We start from the raw sequence: 17680 nt of genomic DNA, 5'->3' as shown, positions 1-17680 counted from the left end.
TGGTTGATGTGCACTGTCGCACAAAAAAAACCCGGTTTCCAAGTGGGATACTGAAACCACACTGAGCTCATGCTGCTTTTAGGCAGTTTTTAGGTGCATAAAAGATCAATTTCTCCTGCCTGTGCAATCAGACACTAAATATGTGACCATTTCCTGTGTAACAGCATAGAATACGTCATTTGTAAATTGATTATTGGAAGGTGATACAGGGAATGAAGAAGGAAACATGATCCTTTCCTGGATGCAGAGGCGTAGCCAGAAATGTTTTATAAGGGTGGCCAGGCAATAACCAATGTACACTGAGGGGTGGCTGAAAGCGGATCGGCACCAGAACCTCTGGGTCAATATACACTGTTCCAACAGGAAAATTAAAAAGCAAAACAGCCATATTTTCTAAATAAAGACTAACTATACTTTTCTACAGTCTTTGTTAACAAATAGATGCATATATTTAAGCATCCCTAATTTCTAGATAAAAGATATGGTGGATAAAACTGAGTTTTGAGTTCTGGGGCATAAATCAATCATCATTGTCATCAATTAACTTCAAAATCAATAAACATTCTGCATAAAATGTATATTTACATGCACTAATATCTACATAAATTGATTATTTATTAAGTTTTTATTAAAATAGTTATTTACCTATGAGTTTACTGAAGACTCCTAGATGACTTGCAGAGACACATGTTTTTCTCTTAACCCCATAAAACACAAAATCTAGTTATAAAAAAGAGCATGAATTTCGTACGTATCATCTTTGATATTAGTATATTAATGTGTATAATTGACCAAAAAAATAAAAAATGTTTTGAATATTCCACTTGAGAGTATTACTGCTGCCACTGTCTGTATTAGAGAGAAAAAATGGTAGGGGTGGCCAATAATTGGCTAGAGGTGGCCATGGCCCCCTCTGAAGGGCGTAGCTTTGACCTCAACCTTGGTAGGGACACTATTGGTCTTAAGTTGAATTGGTCCGATGTCATTGGTCCTACGCATTATGCATGCTCCTATTTTTTATTTTTTTTTATGCTTGACGTGAGTGTTGAAGCGTCAGTGGCTCAGAATAATGTAAAATTGGGACAAATTAACGCTTTGAGAAGGGTAACATTTGAACTTGACTATGATGGAAGGTAAATACGTTCCTTTTTAACCAAATAGTTTAAATATATCTGTTATATGTGGATTTATCCTGTGTTTTCTTTTGAAGAAATTGAATTGTGCAGAGGTAAACAGAGGTAAAACCCACTCTTATTATTTTAATCTGATATGCTGATATTCTCTGTATTGTAAAAACAAAGCAAAATAACATATTCAAGGGACTGCAAACAGATTTATTGTATTTACATGGGCACGGGAACTATAAGGGAAACTGACAATGAGCAATTAAAATATGAACTTCAATGTACAAGTTGTGAGAAAAGAAGCGACTGCTGCAACAACACTATATTGTAAACTATAAACATGTTATTCAAATAGAATTATTGGTAGGGACAAGTAGGACGGGCCAAAAGTTTGGTAGGGACAAGTCACTATGGTCCTTTTGCAAATCTATGCCCATGCCACCCCTGGCCCCCCATCTAGCTCCACCCCATCATGTGTCCTACTTATATAGATTCAGATTTTTAATTGAGCGCTGCTGCGCATTATGATTCTGGCATACGTTATGGTTAAATGTTGGCATAAACATATTTAAATATGTGATGTATACGCATATTCCTTTTATGAACGTTTAATTAAATAGATCTTTATTGATCCTGAAGCAAAATAATAAATTGATATGTCAATTATTGTAAATACATATCAGTATTCCAAAATGACACCCTCAGAATACAATGTTTTGTCACATGTCCCAAGAGTTTACTTTCATGCGTTAACCAAAAATGCATTAAACGTGTTTGTTCCCGCCTATATGTGGGTCACCTGACCCCAACAGATTGAATATGTTTGGACACTGACAGCTGTCAGTCAAACTGAAAATAACACTGAGTGACCTAAAGGTGGCGGTGGTGGACTGTGTACTGGCTTTCGGGAGGTTAAGAGGGCAGTCTGGTTATTGTGGTTATGTATAAATGTGTACAAATTAAATGTTAAACTGCACCGTGGAAAAAAGCAGCTCGGGTTAAAACGGTCAGAGGTTTGGCGCGTGAACTTTGGTTGTCACAGTCAGCGGCGCGTGAAAGAGCTGTTGAACCATCAGGAAGAAGAAGACGCGTCACCGCCCGCTTAGAGCTCCCTCAGCAGGGGACTAGAAAACACACTGCGGCCATGGCTGCCCTCGGTAACCCGGGGACTTCTACATCCAGTCCGATGGTTGTCCTGGCGCCGAAAACGAAGACGAAGAAGAAGCACTTTGTTCAGCAGAAGGTGAAGGTGTTCCGAGCCAGTGAGCCCATTGTGAGCGTGTTCATATGGGGCGTCAATCACTCGGTGAGTCGGTGGAAGCTAACGTTTCACTCCATGCTAATCATGTCAGTGGGAATATGCTAACTCAGGTTAGCTTCGGTGTTAGCAGCAATGACAGCCTGTCGGCTCAGTTAAATAATGTTTTTGATCAATGCCTGTTTGAAATCACAATCTGTAACATTTCAGGTGCTTTGACGCGCTAGTATTTGGAAAAAGTTGTAATATATTGATCCCTAAGTAAATATTTGTGTGTGGGAGGTACAGGGAGGGAGCTTATCTCAGAGTTGTTGGTCTTATTTTAGTTTACTCAAGAGTTTAATGAGACTAGAATGTGTTTATATTTAACCTGGCATTCAGTCTCAACCTATTTTTTTAAATGTTTTATTTTATGTTTAATTACAAAATGGCTTTTTTATAGGGTAAGCTTGTTAATTTTTACATGAATCATTTATTTTTTTTTTTTTTTTTGGCTTAAATGGAAATCATAAAACCAACAGACATAACTTTATGCTATGTTGCCTAATTTTTATCATACATATTGGATATTTTAACCTTAAGATATTGCTAGATCCATAACTTGTAAATGTGTATTGGTAACTTGTCTATTGCACAGTGAATAGACCAACTCCTAATACATTTTACCCTCATTGGCACAGCTTTAAGGGGATATATACTTACATTGTTTTAGATACATAAATTTTTTTATTTTATTATTCAGCTCATACTAAGCTTTTGGTTTGGCTTAAAATGTAAGTTTTAGTCATGAAATAATTAGTGGTGACTGTAGTTTTATCTGTTTTTGTTGGTGTTTTTACTTTATGGATACCGCCTTTATGATCCAAACTTTTAGGCATTACTGCTCCACGATCTTAAAAACATCTTTAGTGTTTTATACCATAACAAACGTGACTAGTCCTCGTTTTCCTTTAACTTGTCCCAAAGCCCATTAAAAGAAATGAATTTGAAAAAAGGAACCCATGTGCATGATGTTACAATAATTAACACCTTTGCTGTACATTGCCAGTACGACAATCAGTATAATTGAGTAGAAAGTTTTATTGTCTCACAGTGGGGAAATTTGGGTGTGATATTGGTATAGAGCTTGGAATCCTGAGGTTCTGAATTGGAGCCCCACTCCCACAAACAGCCATTCTGGGTCCCTGAGCAAGACCCTTAACCTCACATTGCTACCGGGATGCCCCACAATGGCAGCTCACTGCTCCCCAGTGGGATTGTTTAAATGCAGAGCTAAATTTCTCCAATGTGAGATCAATATATTTCAGTTGATATTATTATAAAACAATTAGTAGAAAGCTCAGAGGTGCACACATGATTCAGATGAAATTGAGAAGTGGTTAAAAATGACTGCAAATGGTCTTTAACATCTGTGCTGATACAGAGATTGTTGTACAAAAATACATTTTGATTAGATAATAATCTGTGCAGACAATGGAATGAGAAAATAGGGAACGTATACCTGTGTAAAACTAATAGAAACAAAGATCAGTAACTTGGGTTAAAAGGCAACACAGCTTACCTGTGTTTTGCATTTATCTACTTTATATGGATATGTACCAATAACAGCCATTTTTACTTTCTGTCTTTTTAAGGACACGTCTTTATAGTGTTTCAGCACTTGACAAACTCATAGTGCATGGGGGAAAAATAGAAAATCAATACATGATGCATAACAGCTCCGGTAATATCACTTGTAATGCTGTTTCTACGTAACGGTATATACTGGTCAACATGGAGCATTTCTGAGACACTCCTGGTTCCGGTCTTTTGGGAATGATCACAACAGTGATGTTATTTATCTCACAGTCTTGTTCCGACTCCAATCATCTTCATTGTGCCTGAGGACAGAGCCGGAGCTCGTAATGAGCTTATCCAACCGCTTCCTCCCGGCTGCACACAGACTGCAGAACCAACACACACACAAGAAAAAAAAAAAAAACAGATGGCGGATGCCAACATAGTCAAAGAAGGTCTTCAGGAGTGCCCCATTCAAAAGATCTCAAACTCTCTAGCAGGTAGTCTGCCCTGTCCCTTGCTGTTAAGAGCATCAGTGTTTTTACTACCGGTAGTCAAACTTCATCTTCCCCTATAATGTTTGACAAGTGGAAACTTACATAGAATATTATCATTTCAACTTCTCAAAACCTGGTGTTTTACATATGGAATCATGCAGAAATGTTCTTTAAATTTATATTGTCAATTTTACAAGGAAAAAAAACAGATTTTGACTCCTTATCATACTCCTTAGTTTTTTTCTTGTAAGGGTATGCATGAGTACTTCTAGGTGTATTCATGTGGATGGGGCACTTGTAACATTAACAGTTAATCATAATTTCTAGGTCTCCTACACAGTAGGTTAAAGGTTACACAAGCTGGTTTGAACAAAGAGTCCAAACAAAAATAAAAAGCCACTTTTTGCAATGGAGTGTCCTGCAGGTTTTAATTGTGGCCCAACACTACCACATGCTTTTACATGGAAAATGTCAAATTTTGTGGCGATGACAATTTACCAATTTATGTTTCCCCACTCTCCCTAGATTAGTGGGAGCAACTTTTGCCCTCTGGGCCAGCATCTTGCATGCAGTAGATCTTTACCTGGATCATATGCTAAAAAAAAAAAAAAAGGTTCAAAGGGTCTACAGCCGCATGTTATAGTGGGTATGAGATGTTTTTCCTCGTGTATGTCTCATGGCAGACCCTGGTGATATTATATTTTTTGTGACTTAAAGCTTAATAGTTGTACCCTTGGACCAAAGGGACCAGTTAAAGTAAAAAAAAAAATAAAATAAAAAAAAATTCTAGTAGATTTTCTGGGCAATAGGATGATACTATCTGCTGCTTTTTGCATTAGCTCAATTTGTCTTCCTCTTTACAGTGTGGTCAAATATAAATAAGGGTCCTTGCTAGACTCATTGAACATAGGTCATATAAGGAATTGTAAAGAAGTCCTTAAATACAACATTTCATAGGATGTATTATGTTTTTTCTAAAGCTTTTAAAGCCACAGATAGTTTTGGTGATTTTCCTACTGTGAATGCAAAGGAAAACAGGAGAAATAGTACTGTGATAATACGTTTGAAAAATATGCATTTCTGGTCCTTTTCCAGCTTAGTGACTTTTTAATCTTTGTGTTTTTTGTGAGACTCTGTAACAGCTAGAACAATATAATTTATTTTAGGATTTTTTTTTTTTTACATTTTCCCCAGGCTTTCCAGTAAATGTGGGATATACCTTTATGCATGTGTTTTAATACATTTCTGGATATTAATGGCGATTTTAACTCTCCAGGACATGGATAGAAAATCTGGTATTAAACTTAAAAGCCTGGGTTAAGGAAGTGCAACCGATACTTCAGTTTACTCGCCTGTGTCGCACTCAGGTGTTCCCATTCAGACCTAACCTACTTCCATCTTGTAAACCATGTAGTCACTGTTGGTGTTTACTGATTTCTGATCAGGTTTGGACTAAGACTGCAGCTATGAATTTAGGGCTGAATCTGTCGGATTAATCGCTATTAATCGATTATTGAAATAATCTAGTAAACAATTAATCGTTAACTGGAGTATAGAAACTGTAAAATATGTCTTTAGCTAACAGAGCAACCCACTTAGAGCAGTAATTATATAAAAAATATTAAAAAAATATAAATATTCTGCATTTAAGATGGAAATATGGAAACCTTTTAGTTTCACCTGGTTTACTTTAGTAAAAAATCTACTTTAAGGATCCATTTGCTATCCGATTATTAATCGATTGATTGAAAAAATAATTGACAGATTAATTGATTTGCTAAATAATCATTAGTTGCAGCCCTATGTCAGTTATTTTTTGTATTCGATAAATCTACAATAAGACACACTTTAAATAAACACTCCTCAATGAACAAATGTTTTTAATGTATAAACAAATAACCATCCATTGAGAAGAGAGGGGATTCTGTGATCATTTTCAGAAGGTTCCTGCTGCTGGTTTAAAAAAAGAAAAAATTAATCGGTTACATAACCTAGTACTGCATATGTTACACTATTTATAGATCATGCACCTTCATAAAGTCCCTGAAGACATTTATAAAAGAATGAACAGGAACAGGAGCACCCATTGCAAATGTCAATGTTTTCCCCCCTCAACATTGAATATGGAAAAGACTAAAACTGCAAAGAATGAAGAAATGAAGTGATGTCATCTGCTCAGAGATTGTCTCCTCTGTGTGCAGATCAATGATCTCAGCCAGGTGCCTGTTCCTGTCATGCTCCTGCCTGATGACTTCAAAGCCAACACTAAGGTCAAAGTCAACAATCACCTCTTCAACAAGTAAGACAGACTCTCTTTTTTTTTTTGGGTGACTCTAAATAAGTCAACAATAGATGCAACATTTTGACCTTCTCTTCTTTACCAGAGAAAACCTTCCTGGGCATTTTAAGTTTAAAGAATACTGCCCTCAGGTCTTCCGAAATCTAAGGGAACGTTTTGGTATAGAGGATCTGGACTATCAGGTGGGAATGTTTTTACTGTCATTAGTTTCATGTCTGATTACATAAAATATCCTCCTGCTCTCTAACTGTGTGCTGTTTGGCGTATTTCTCCCCAGGTGTCTTTAACTCGTAGCCCCCCGGTGAGAAGCGCTGAAGATCATGGAGAGAGTCTCCTTCTCAACTCCTACGACCGAACTCTTGTGATCAAGCAGATTTCCAGTGAAGATGTTGCAGACATGCACAACATCCTCTCAGAGTATCACCAGGTACCTTTTTTCTTTCTGTACTAGTCGAAACATTTGAGTATTCCTACTTTCTTAGCTACATTACATCGAATAATTTGCTCATCTCTGTTTGGGATGTGTGAGCTTAGGCTTTAAAGATTAGGCTGTTGGTAAAAGCTGAGAGATCCCAGAGTTCGAGGAAAGACAAACATTTAATCTCTGCTCTAATTTGTTTTTGATGGAGGAAATTGATCCATGTCTGTGTAACAGCTGGCAGATTTTTGGTACTGTAGCCTATATGAGTAAAGGGTCGTCATGGTGTCTGATAACCAGTAATGATTGCTTTCCCCTCGCAGCGTGCCACAGTAAAATAAGGTCATGGCAATTTTCAAGTTTGTTTAGTATTTGCTTAACTCTACCAATTAGGTAAACGTTTTAAAAAGGTATTGTCCATTCTAGCAGTAGCTGGTCTACTAATGATGGTCAACATCTGAAATGATACTGCATGTAGGAATACTCTTAATGACTTTGTTTGACTTTAGGGAGTTTCTTCGAACTCACCTTCTTTTACTTCCCATTAAACAGGATCAATTGTTGTGTATCCTACCTCTTGGTAACCACAAGTCATTTTTTGAGATTACCTGGATCCTTTACTGTGGGGTTCAGTGTGTCCCTCTGGTTGAGTAAAAGAAATCCCCACATTTGTGAGGCAACATTAATATCAGTCATTGTAGATGACTCATTTCCTTTACTTTTTTATACAATCGCCACGCCGAGATGTGGTTTGAGGGCGGGACGACAAAGCTGCACGACACTGGAGAAAGCACAACAAGGAAGATGGAAAAACTATTGAGCAGTTCTCGTTTGACTTACCCTTGGAATCAATTTTGGAAGGATTAGACTTGGGGTTTTCGTTGAAACGTGAGCAGGAAGAGGCTCTACGCCAGGCATCCCCAAAGTCGGTCCTCGAGGACCGCTGTCCTGCAGGTTTTAGAGGTTTCCCAGCACAGCTGATTTACATTAATAGTTGATTAACAGGCTTTTGCTGAACTGCAATCATCAGCATCAGCTGTGCTAAAGCAGAGAAGCCTCTAAAACCTGCAGGACAGCGGCCCTCGAAGACCAACTTTGGGGATGCCTGCTCTACGCTCATTCATTTTCGCCGTTTTACCGACAGGCTGTTTGTTTTCACTCCCCCACCAGCTTTCTGTCGCGCTTACTACGTCACAGTCAGTTGCACTCATTGGTCAGAGCGTTGGCCAATAGGCACAGACATGGTTTGAAAGAACAATCTTCCGATGTCTCAGTCATCGGGGCCAGACTAAATTACACATTTAATCTCACATTTAGTCTGGTTTACCAGGCTAACAGAATGGAGGACTACAGGGAATATTGATTAAAAAGTGACTGCTTACAGCGGTAAATCTTTAAACTCAACAGTAAAACTGACGGCAATGAATTGAACCTAAAAGACTTCATCTGTTATTAAAGCTTTGACCTCTGTGAAAAAAAACTTGTAAGCCATTCTAGACAGATAAGTACCATTTAGATTTAGTTTCCTTGCTAAATTCCAATGTGTCATATAACTTAATGTGTGACATTATCAGAGTCCCAGTGGGGCTTTTTAACAGCAGCGCATCTGTGTTCTGCAGTATGCATGAGAGTGTGCATACAGCAGGAGGGTTTTGCTGCACAATCCAGTGAAGCCTGCTGACCTGATTTGGAAACAGCTGTGGTTTAACCTTCATTTGGATGAAAAATTGTCTGACGAAGGCAAAACTCCTTAAATTAGGAGTCCTCATTTATGCTTGGTTCAGTCTGACCCAACAGTCAGGAATGCTAATTTTGGATTGTTGAGCAATTTCAGTTGTTGGTGATTAATGTTGGAAAGAAAAAGAAACTTTTTTCATAGAATACCATCCCAAGGCACAGAAAACAAAACTATGCCGCAGGGAGGCCACAGACAAATATTGCTGACTTATTTTCATTTGCTACCAAGTTAAACACCGTCTGAGTACACTTTTCATTTCTTTTTGTTTGCCGACATCTTCTCAACCATAATGTTGTTCAGATGTGCACCTCAGTACTAATGACATTTGCTGAGGGACGAAACAGCATCCGGGTTACTAGAAGCTTTAAAAGCGGGTTAAAGACGAATCAGAATTTTACTCTTTTAATTTTTTTTTTTTTTATTTAGGTAAGAGTTATATATGGGATGTATGTTCTACATTTGGCTAGTGTTTTTATTTCTTAGATTAGAAGTAGTGTATGTAAATTCTACTGTACTCTATATAAAAGTCTGACCAGGGGCAGGAGTTGAAAACTAGCTTTAGCTATAAATTTTATTTAGAGCACTTAAGTGACTTGCTCTGTTTCAAATTAAGAAGATGAAATGAAGCTTGAATGTTCTGTCATCAAGATTTTCGAGTTAGAGTTGAATTTGCCACTGCAGACCTCCCTGCGGGCTGAAAGCTGTGGCTTTGTCAACAGAACAGCAGATTACAGATGAAGCTGTTGGTATTTTGGAAATATTCAAATGTTCATTGGATCTATTTTTATGTCAGGGAAATGAGCAATGCTTCCTACTTTCCTCCGTTTGGTACAGATTTCTTTCTTTCTTTGTTTTTCCCCATTTGAGTGTGGATTTCATTTCGGGCTTATCGCACCCTTTAGCAAAGTTTCATCTTAAGGTCTGGTTGGAATGTGCAGCTGGCGGCTACACAGCCTAATAAAACTGAGAGGAAGACAAGGCCAGCTGTGTAGCACAGTGACTTATTATAGAGTTTTGGTGCTACTGCAGTAGTTGTTTTTTAACAGCGTGTGTCTTTAGTCGTGTTGGAATCAGATCACTGATTAAAGCTCAACTATTTCACTACTCTACTGCTGTTGAAGTTCAGTATCTGTGGTCCAGGTTTCAGCTTTAATTTTGTTGTCTGAAGACTTTGGTTCCTAATTTTCCCCTAAAACCACATATGACAAAACTCTCCGGTTGGGGCTAGGCAATAAAAAAAAAATAAAACAAACGCCTGATCAGTATTGAAATAAAATATTTTTGATATAATCTATACTTTCACTGACCTCTGATCCAGAACCACACAGCATTCTGTGGGATTTAGGCAGGGGAAAGATCTGTGAACCTTTTTTTTTTAAAGGAGGTTAAAGGTTGCATTTAATTAGAAACAGGGTTACAATACATTGTTTTCCTGGTACTTGTGTCACATTGGTAAAATATGAGCCAATAATTATTGATATTGATTGATCTGAAAGGCTTATATCATGATCCATTTTTCAGCTATGTCTCTACTCCATCTAAACCACAAGGCCACCATCCAGGGAAGTGGCGGCCTAGTGGTTAGAGCATTGTGCTTGGGTCTCAGAGGTTCTAAATTTAAGTCCCACACAATCCCACGGACTGCCACACTGGTTCCCTGAGCAAGATCTTTATCCCCAGAATGGCCCACTGCTCCCCAATGGGATGGATTAAATGCAGAGTTAATTTTGTTGCTCTGTACTTGTTACAGTATAAAAAGGTTGAAAATGATTTAAGTAGAATAAGCATATTATGTTTATGATGTAAAATAACTTGCAGCACACTTTTCCTTTTTCTTTTTGTTGGCGTTTACTACAATAGAAACAATAGAATCTGGCTTTCAGACTTTATGTTGTTGCAGTATGAGGATGTTGGCATTCAATCAAACTTCCTCCGTCTCTTTTTGGTAACGGAAATAATGTGACGTTCTCATTGTTATGTGAGGAACTCCTTGGCCTCCCATCATGCATGTTCCAAACTTTCACAGTACACAATCAGACAAAAAAGGAGAGCATTGAAATGTCTGCGGTGCTGCGTGTATGTCTAAAAAAATATCCTAATTCAATATGTTTTTCTTTTTTTGGAGAATATTTTATTTGAATTGGATTATTGTTAGGACTCAACACCTATAGCGTAATTATGGTGCCACTGAACTGTGCGTGCAGCGAGAACAATGTGCATCGTTTAAACTCGCACACCCTCACTTAAAAACCGGTCTGCCTCGCGCTCAACTCTGTCAACCCGCTCTCGACTGCTTCTCTGCACGCTCAGCTTCATCTGCTCGTTTACAGCTGTGTTAGAGGCTTCTTCACTGGGCTCATCCGTCGTTCTCTTCGTTTACGTTTCTGAATGGATCGATGGGGGTCACGTGATTTCCCAGATGCTTCAGTTTCTTAAAGGGGAAGAAAATACCAGCCACCAACGCATACAGGCAAAATGGCAGACTTATTTACCAAATTTACCGACATGAGAAAATTTGTGCCGATTATTTGAATGACAGTAACGCTAAAAATACGGTTTAACGCTGACGTTGACAATAAGATTTATTTTCTGCCTCTGAAACAGTCCTCAACTTGTTTGCTTTGAGTTTATGTTGAGTTAATGAATCTTCAGTAAATCTATGGTTTCATTGAAAAAATGTAGCCTGTCTGTCAGCAGCGATTCCAGATAGATTCACATACATTATAAACTTAATAACTTAATTTTCTCAAACATATAAATGATTGGAATCAGGTGTTCCATTCACTTCCATGGCCACAGGTTTATAATATCAAGGACTCAGGCATGCAGACTGTTTTTACAAACATTTGTGAAAGAATGGGTCGCTCTCAGGAGCTCAGTAAATGGTGTGGAACTGTCATAGGATGCCACCTGTGCAACAAATCCAGTCGTGAAATTTCCTCACTACTAAATATTCCATAGTCAGTTGTATCAAAAGAAAAAGGGTGAATTTTGAAACGAATGCAAGTCAGCCATGTGGTAGTACACAACGTTTACTGACTGAGTGGGGACAGTGGATTCTGGAGCCCATCGATTGAAAAGGTTGCCAACTGTTTGCACCTCCAAACTCATTTGGCCTTCAGATTAGCTAAAGAAAATTGTGCAGACACCTTCAAGAAACGGGTTTCCATAGTTGCAATGGAAAGCGTTTCGATGCAGTTCTGTAAAGCAGGCGACCACTGGACTCCAGGGCAGTGGAGATGGGTTCTCTGGAGTGACGAATCGAGCCTCTCCATCTAGAAATTTGATGGACTAGTGTGGGTTTCGCAGTTGCCAGGATAACTACTTTTCTGATTGCGCTGTGTCAAATGTAAAGGAGGAGGTGGCATTATGGTGTGGGCTTGGTTCCAATTAAAAGGAGCTCTAGAGATATTTAAACGAAATAACGAGATATTCTGGACAATTCTATGCTCCCAACTTTAGGAACATCTTGAAGCTGGCCCCTTCTTATCCCAACATGACTAAGGGCCAGTCAAGTTCACCCTCACCACTCTTCCATCCATATCTTTATCGTCTTAGCTTTGTGCTCTGATTCAGAGTCCTAACCTGAACCCGAGCCCCTTTGGGATTAGAGTGGAGACTGACAGCCAGGCCTTTTCCTCCAACATTAGTGTGTGAACTAAAACATGCACTTTTGGAAGAATGGTTAGAAATGCCCATAAATACACTCCTAAACTCCCAGGATTCCTAGAAGAGCTGAAGCTGTTCTCGCTGAAAAGAGTGGACTGACATTTAATGCTTATAGGTTAGGAATGGGATTTCACTGAAGCTCACTTGCGGGTCAAAGCAGGTGAGAGAATATTTCTGGCAATATTTTGTAGGTGGCTGGACCCAGGGTCGAACAGCAGAACTAATAAAAAGTTAGAACTTGAAACGATTTTTTCACGATCTTTCTGTGAGGAGGAATGGGCCAAAATTCCAGCAAACTGTAGTGAGAAGCTTATATGAAGACACATACTAATGAAAGATCTGCTCTGCAGATCTTGCTGCACTGTCAGCATATTTCATGCTTCAAATATGACTTTCCCTCCAGTTTTAAATCTCTTTGTCTCGTTTAAACGTGATCATAGCAGAAACATCATAAACAAATCTGCATGCATAACGTTCGACTGTGCCCATCATGCAAATACCCAACCTGCTTTCTTCTTCCAGCACATTGTGAAGTGTCACGGCAACACGCTGCTGCCACAGTTCCTGGGAATGTACCGGGTGAGCGTAGACAGCGAGGAGGCATACCTGATCGTCATGAGGAACATGTTCAGCCACAGGCTGGTGGTGCACAGGAAGTACGACCTGAAGGTGAGGAGGAACTGCATCAACTGGTGGATGTTAGCCATCCATCAAGTAAAGGAAGTAAAAAAAAACAAAAAAAAACAAAAACATTTGTTTTATTGTTGTTGAATAAGTTAGCAGTTCCAATAATGATTTACCAATAATTCTACCAAATAAACAAGTCATAAATAGGTACTAGACATTGTTTTGTGTCCTATATTCTGCATTAAACGTGTCAGACTTTTCCCATGTGACAAAGCATTTGATCCTTGTTGTAGAATATATCAAATTCCAGACAAATACTATAATTTGAGATACATAGATCTGTTTTTATATTTGTTTTGTTTTTTGTTTTTTCCCAGGGCTCTCTGGTGGATCGTGAAGCAAGTGACAAAGAAAGGGTAAACAAAACTTTTTAGCAACTAGATTATTGCTGTACTTCCACTTGTAGTTTTTTAATTTATCATCTAAAATTTGTTATTTTTATGTGAAGGAAAAAGAGCTTCCAACCTTTAAGGACATGGACTTTAGGAACAACATGCAGAAGGTGTACGTTACAGATGAAGAGAAGGAGAAGTTTATGGAGAAACTCAACAAAGATGTGGAGGTGAGAGTTTAAAAAATGTGCCTGAAGCCGATTCCTTATCTTGATCTTTGAGAGAAAAACTCTCCACTGCTTTAGCTGCAGTTTAGCAGCAGGGTGTCTGGTCTAAAACTCTTTATTTGGTAAGCAGTGAAATTTAGATTTTATCCAAAATAGTCAACTTTAATTTATAGAGCAAATCATAAAACTGTTAAAACAATAAATAAAAATGCAAGCGATGAGCAAACAGAGGGCAGTAAATGACTTATCCCACTCATTATTTGACAACTACGATAAAAAGTAGAACTCAGAAAACTGCAGATAAAATAAAAACATTAATATTCCATAACCCTAAAACCAAGTAAGTTTTATACAAAAAAGAAGCATAAAAATAAAAGATTTCTACAGAGAGGGTAAGAGAGAATATTAACTATAATTTTTTTGGTTGAAATATTTAGAAAAGACCTCACCAAAACGTTAAATCCCTTGTTTTAGTGACTTTAGGCTGAGTATCACTGACCTCCATGGAAATCAATGAAAATTACTTTTATAAGGATTGCAATCTAACATATCAGAACATCCTGAGTAAAGAAAATAAAAAGTGTTTTAATTATCTCAGCAGACAATCTTTCTCCCTGCTCTTTTAGTTCCTGGTGAAGCTGAAGATCATGGACTACAGCTTATTGCTTGGCATCCATGACATTGGACGAGCCGAACGGGAGGAGGAGGAGAGCGGGGAGGCCTCCAACGAGGAAGAACCCGAGGCAGAGAACGGGCTGGCCCCGGGCCCCGCCGTGGGCTCTTACGGCACCTCCCCTGAAGGGATCGCTGGTTACATGTCTTCCTGCAAGCCCCTGGGGCCGGGGGAATTTGATCCCTACGTGGATGTTTATGCTCTACGAAGCTGCCCAGGTGACAACTGGAATTCTGAGAATGGTGCTCAGTTCAAATAAATCATCACCTTTTTTCTTTCTCTAAAGCTGTAAAATAAACATCAATAGATGAGTTTTAGCATCTTGGTCTTGGTCGAGACGTCATGTGTGCACATAAATGCAGCGATGGTTCATCCAGCTGAATTTTTCTGCATTCTAATCTCAGGAGCCCCACAGAGGGAGGTCTATTTCATGGGCCTGATAGACGTTCTGACACAGTACGACACCAAGAAGAAAGCTGCTCATGCTGCAAAAACTGTCAAACACGGGGTGAGTAGCAGCAGACCTTTAGGTCCTGTCCACTTCTGTTTCCGTCTGATGCTAATTCATTCTCTCCACTGCAGGCCGGTGCTGAAATCTCCACAGTCCACCCTGAGCAGTACGCCAAGCGATTTCGAGACTTCATCTCAAAGATTTTTGCGTAACACTGCTGTGATCAGAAGTCCCTCCAGCTGAGAGCTTCAACTGTAGATCAACTATAGGCTGCACACATGAATCATTATCTAAAATAGGTGATGAGACAAAACTTGCTGCATTATGATGCATATATTTATTTTAAAGATAATCTTTATTTCTTTAGGTATTGAACACTTTTAAATAGGTTGAGGACATTAAACTTACAATGTGGATGTAAAAACACTATACATATTAGGATGAATTTAGATTAGTGAAAAGGAGCTAGCTCTGTTTTAAAGGCACAGTACTCTCTAAATGACAGCTCTAGATTAATATTTAAAGTTGGGATCGGTTGTTGTTTAACATTTGTGTGAAACTGAAGGTAATTTCTGACAGCTGAAGCAAACATGAGGTTTATACCAACAACCAACATCTGGAAGAAAATTTACTCTTAGTATTAAACAGGTTAGATTTAGGTTGATATCTCCATAAACCTGCCAAACAAATAATCCTGAGATGCTCTGATATGGTTGATTATAGAAAGAGCTGAGCTGCTCCCTGCTTCCAGTCTTTATGCAAAGCTAAACATTTACTGTAACTTTGATGTGCAAAGAAGAGCAGTTCTGCAGTGGAGGAGCATTTTTCCCAAATTATTTCCTAACTTTTTAGATTAATAATAAATGTTTTTTTTTTTCTCTTCGCAAACAGTTGGAATAAGATCCATGGAGTCTGTAGTTAGTAGATTGCCAAACAAGTGGGCCAAAAGCTTTATCAGAGCAGATCTTTGCACTTTGCCTACAGTTAATCAGGGGGAGGGGGTTTGGGTTGAAGGATCAAATATTTTATTTTATATTTTGCATATTTCCAAGAAGCCTTGATGGAACCTAAGAAATCATATCTAAGCCAGTGAACATGTCTTCCAACCCTGCCTGCTTTAGCCAATAGAAGAGCTGCGATTATTAGGAGGCGGGTCCAAATATTGGGCAATCAGTTCTGCCTTTGACCACATCCATCGTGGTTTTGACTGGATTCTATTTCCAACAGTGTAGCGTTTCTTTTGCATTTCAGTGGCAAATGTGTGATATTTGTATTATTGCAATATAAGAAATAAATGTATAACAACAGGACTAGGATGTAAGTTTAGTTAATGACATTTAGGGTTAAAATTAGGCAGCACTTTCCAGACAGTCGCTCTACATTCTAGCAGCTCGGCCTTAACACTAGGAGATAATTCAGCATTCCTGAAAGCAGATGAGGCAAAATGAATGCAGTAACTTTGTATGATGCCTTGTCTAATCAGTCGTAGCACATGATGCGTTTTGCAAATCAGCTTTTGGACCAAATTATATTTTACAAAGGTTTTCTGGAAATCGTTTATTTCCTTGAAAATGTTCGATTAATGAGACCAGAGAAAAGTCCTGGATCTGCTAGGATTGCAGAACGGTTTTTAAGAGACCCGTCTGTCTTTGTGTGACAGTCTTAGAAATACCTCAACTTTTTAAATGTTCATCATGCCCGGAAAGAGGAATTCTGTACATCATAGTTGTCAAACTTTTCCTCTGACATCTTTACTCATTTATCCAATAAATTTGCCCGTTTAATGTGATTTTTATTTTTTTTTTGTTTAGTTTTTGTTTTGGTTTATTTCATTTTCCCTTCATCTTTATGGGTCTGGATATTTTGGTTTCCTTGTTTTTTTCCATGTACTTTGTAAACTAATAAAAATGTGCAAGTGTTGACATTAACATATAATAAAAGTATTTTTGGGGGGGGGGACTGTCTAAACTTGGCCTTTGCTTTTATTTCGTCTGATATTTTGACATTAAAGAATTGTCATTGTCTTTGACATGTAGAAAATACTGTATTTTTGTTTCCTTTATGTTTAGAGATAAATATGTGCTCTATCCTGTTTGAATAAGCATTTAAACTTGCAGAATAAAGCAAACTGATGCAACAATATCAATAAAGCAACTGATTACATTTTTTCAGCTGACAAAGTTTATCTGCTTGTTTCAGATAAAATGTATGACATTTGCAGTTAATATCAATAGAGGGCAGTCTATCCTCTGCAGTGGAACACTGATCTTTTCATTCTTTTTCTGCAGTTCTCTAAACATTTTACCAGGAGCATTTATGGACCATCAGGAAAACATCGAAATCAGCTGTATGTTGTCATGTTCTGTACAAATGTTATCTAAAAATCCTTACAGAGCAGTCGTTGTTTGCCTTTAAACTTTTTAGGGGTGCTTGGGAGAGTTTTCATAACAGGGACTCTTCGATCACGGCAAAACGAGCCCCAATCATCTGTCCACCTCCACCGTGCTTGACATGTGTTATTGGTAAGCAGTGGATTTGTATTTTTGTTTTTATCTGCTGTTCTGGAAGCTTTTTTTTTTTTCCAGATTCAACTTTGCACAACTAGGTTTTTTATCCATATTCTCCTCAGACCGAATATGCCGTTTCCTCCTTAATAAGCAAATGGCCGCCATTTCACAGTTAAAGACTTCTGACATCTAAAACTAACTTGTACCAAGACTTACCAAGATCTTTGTCTATGAAACATTGGA

The 17680-nt window shown here is 38.2% G+C and overlaps 1 protein-coding gene across 1 annotated transcript; it reads left to right on the top strand.

The window, feature by feature from the left end:
* The first annotated feature begins 2009 nt into the window (after positions 1 to 2009).
* pip4k2c (phosphatidylinositol-5-phosphate 4-kinase, type II, gamma) lies at positions 2010 to 17084 on the top strand. The gene is made up of 10 exons (XM_015381130.1): positions 2010 to 2430; positions 6638 to 6735; positions 6821 to 6917; positions 7013 to 7162; positions 13083 to 13229; positions 13565 to 13603; positions 13696 to 13809; positions 14433 to 14697; positions 14884 to 14987; positions 15062 to 17084. The coding sequence occupies exons 1-10, from the start codon at positions 2269 to 2271 to the stop codon at positions 15140 to 15142; spliced, it is 1257 nt and encodes a 418-aa protein (XP_015236616.1). The 5' UTR covers positions 2010 to 2268; the 3' UTR covers positions 15143 to 17084.
* The last annotated feature ends 596 nt before the right edge of the window (positions 17085 to 17680 follow it).

The sequence above is a fragment of the Cyprinodon variegatus genome, unplaced genomic scaffold (assembly GCF_000732505.1).
Source record: "Cyprinodon variegatus isolate N-32 unplaced genomic scaffold, C_variegatus-1.0 Scaffold228, whole genome shotgun sequence".
NCBI classification, from domain to species: Eukaryota; Metazoa; Chordata; class Actinopteri; order Cyprinodontiformes; family Cyprinodontidae; genus Cyprinodon; species Cyprinodon variegatus.
This window is presented reverse-complemented; position numbering and strand designations above follow the sequence as displayed.

Bases quoted from the DNA above. Each gene is read 5' to 3' on its own strand.
- pip4k2c (XM_015381130.1), top strand. From the start codon at position 2,269: ATGGCTGCCCTCGGTAACCCGGGGACTTCTACATCCAGTCCGATGGTT. The intron at 6,736-6,820 runs GTAAGACAGACT...CTTCTTTACCAG, and splicing joins AACAATCACCTCTTCAACAA to AGAAAACCTTCCTGGGCATT. The intron at 13,810-14,432 runs GTGAGAGTTTAA...CTGCTCTTTTAG, and splicing joins AACTCAACAAAGATGTGGAG to TTCCTGGTGAAGCTGAAGAT.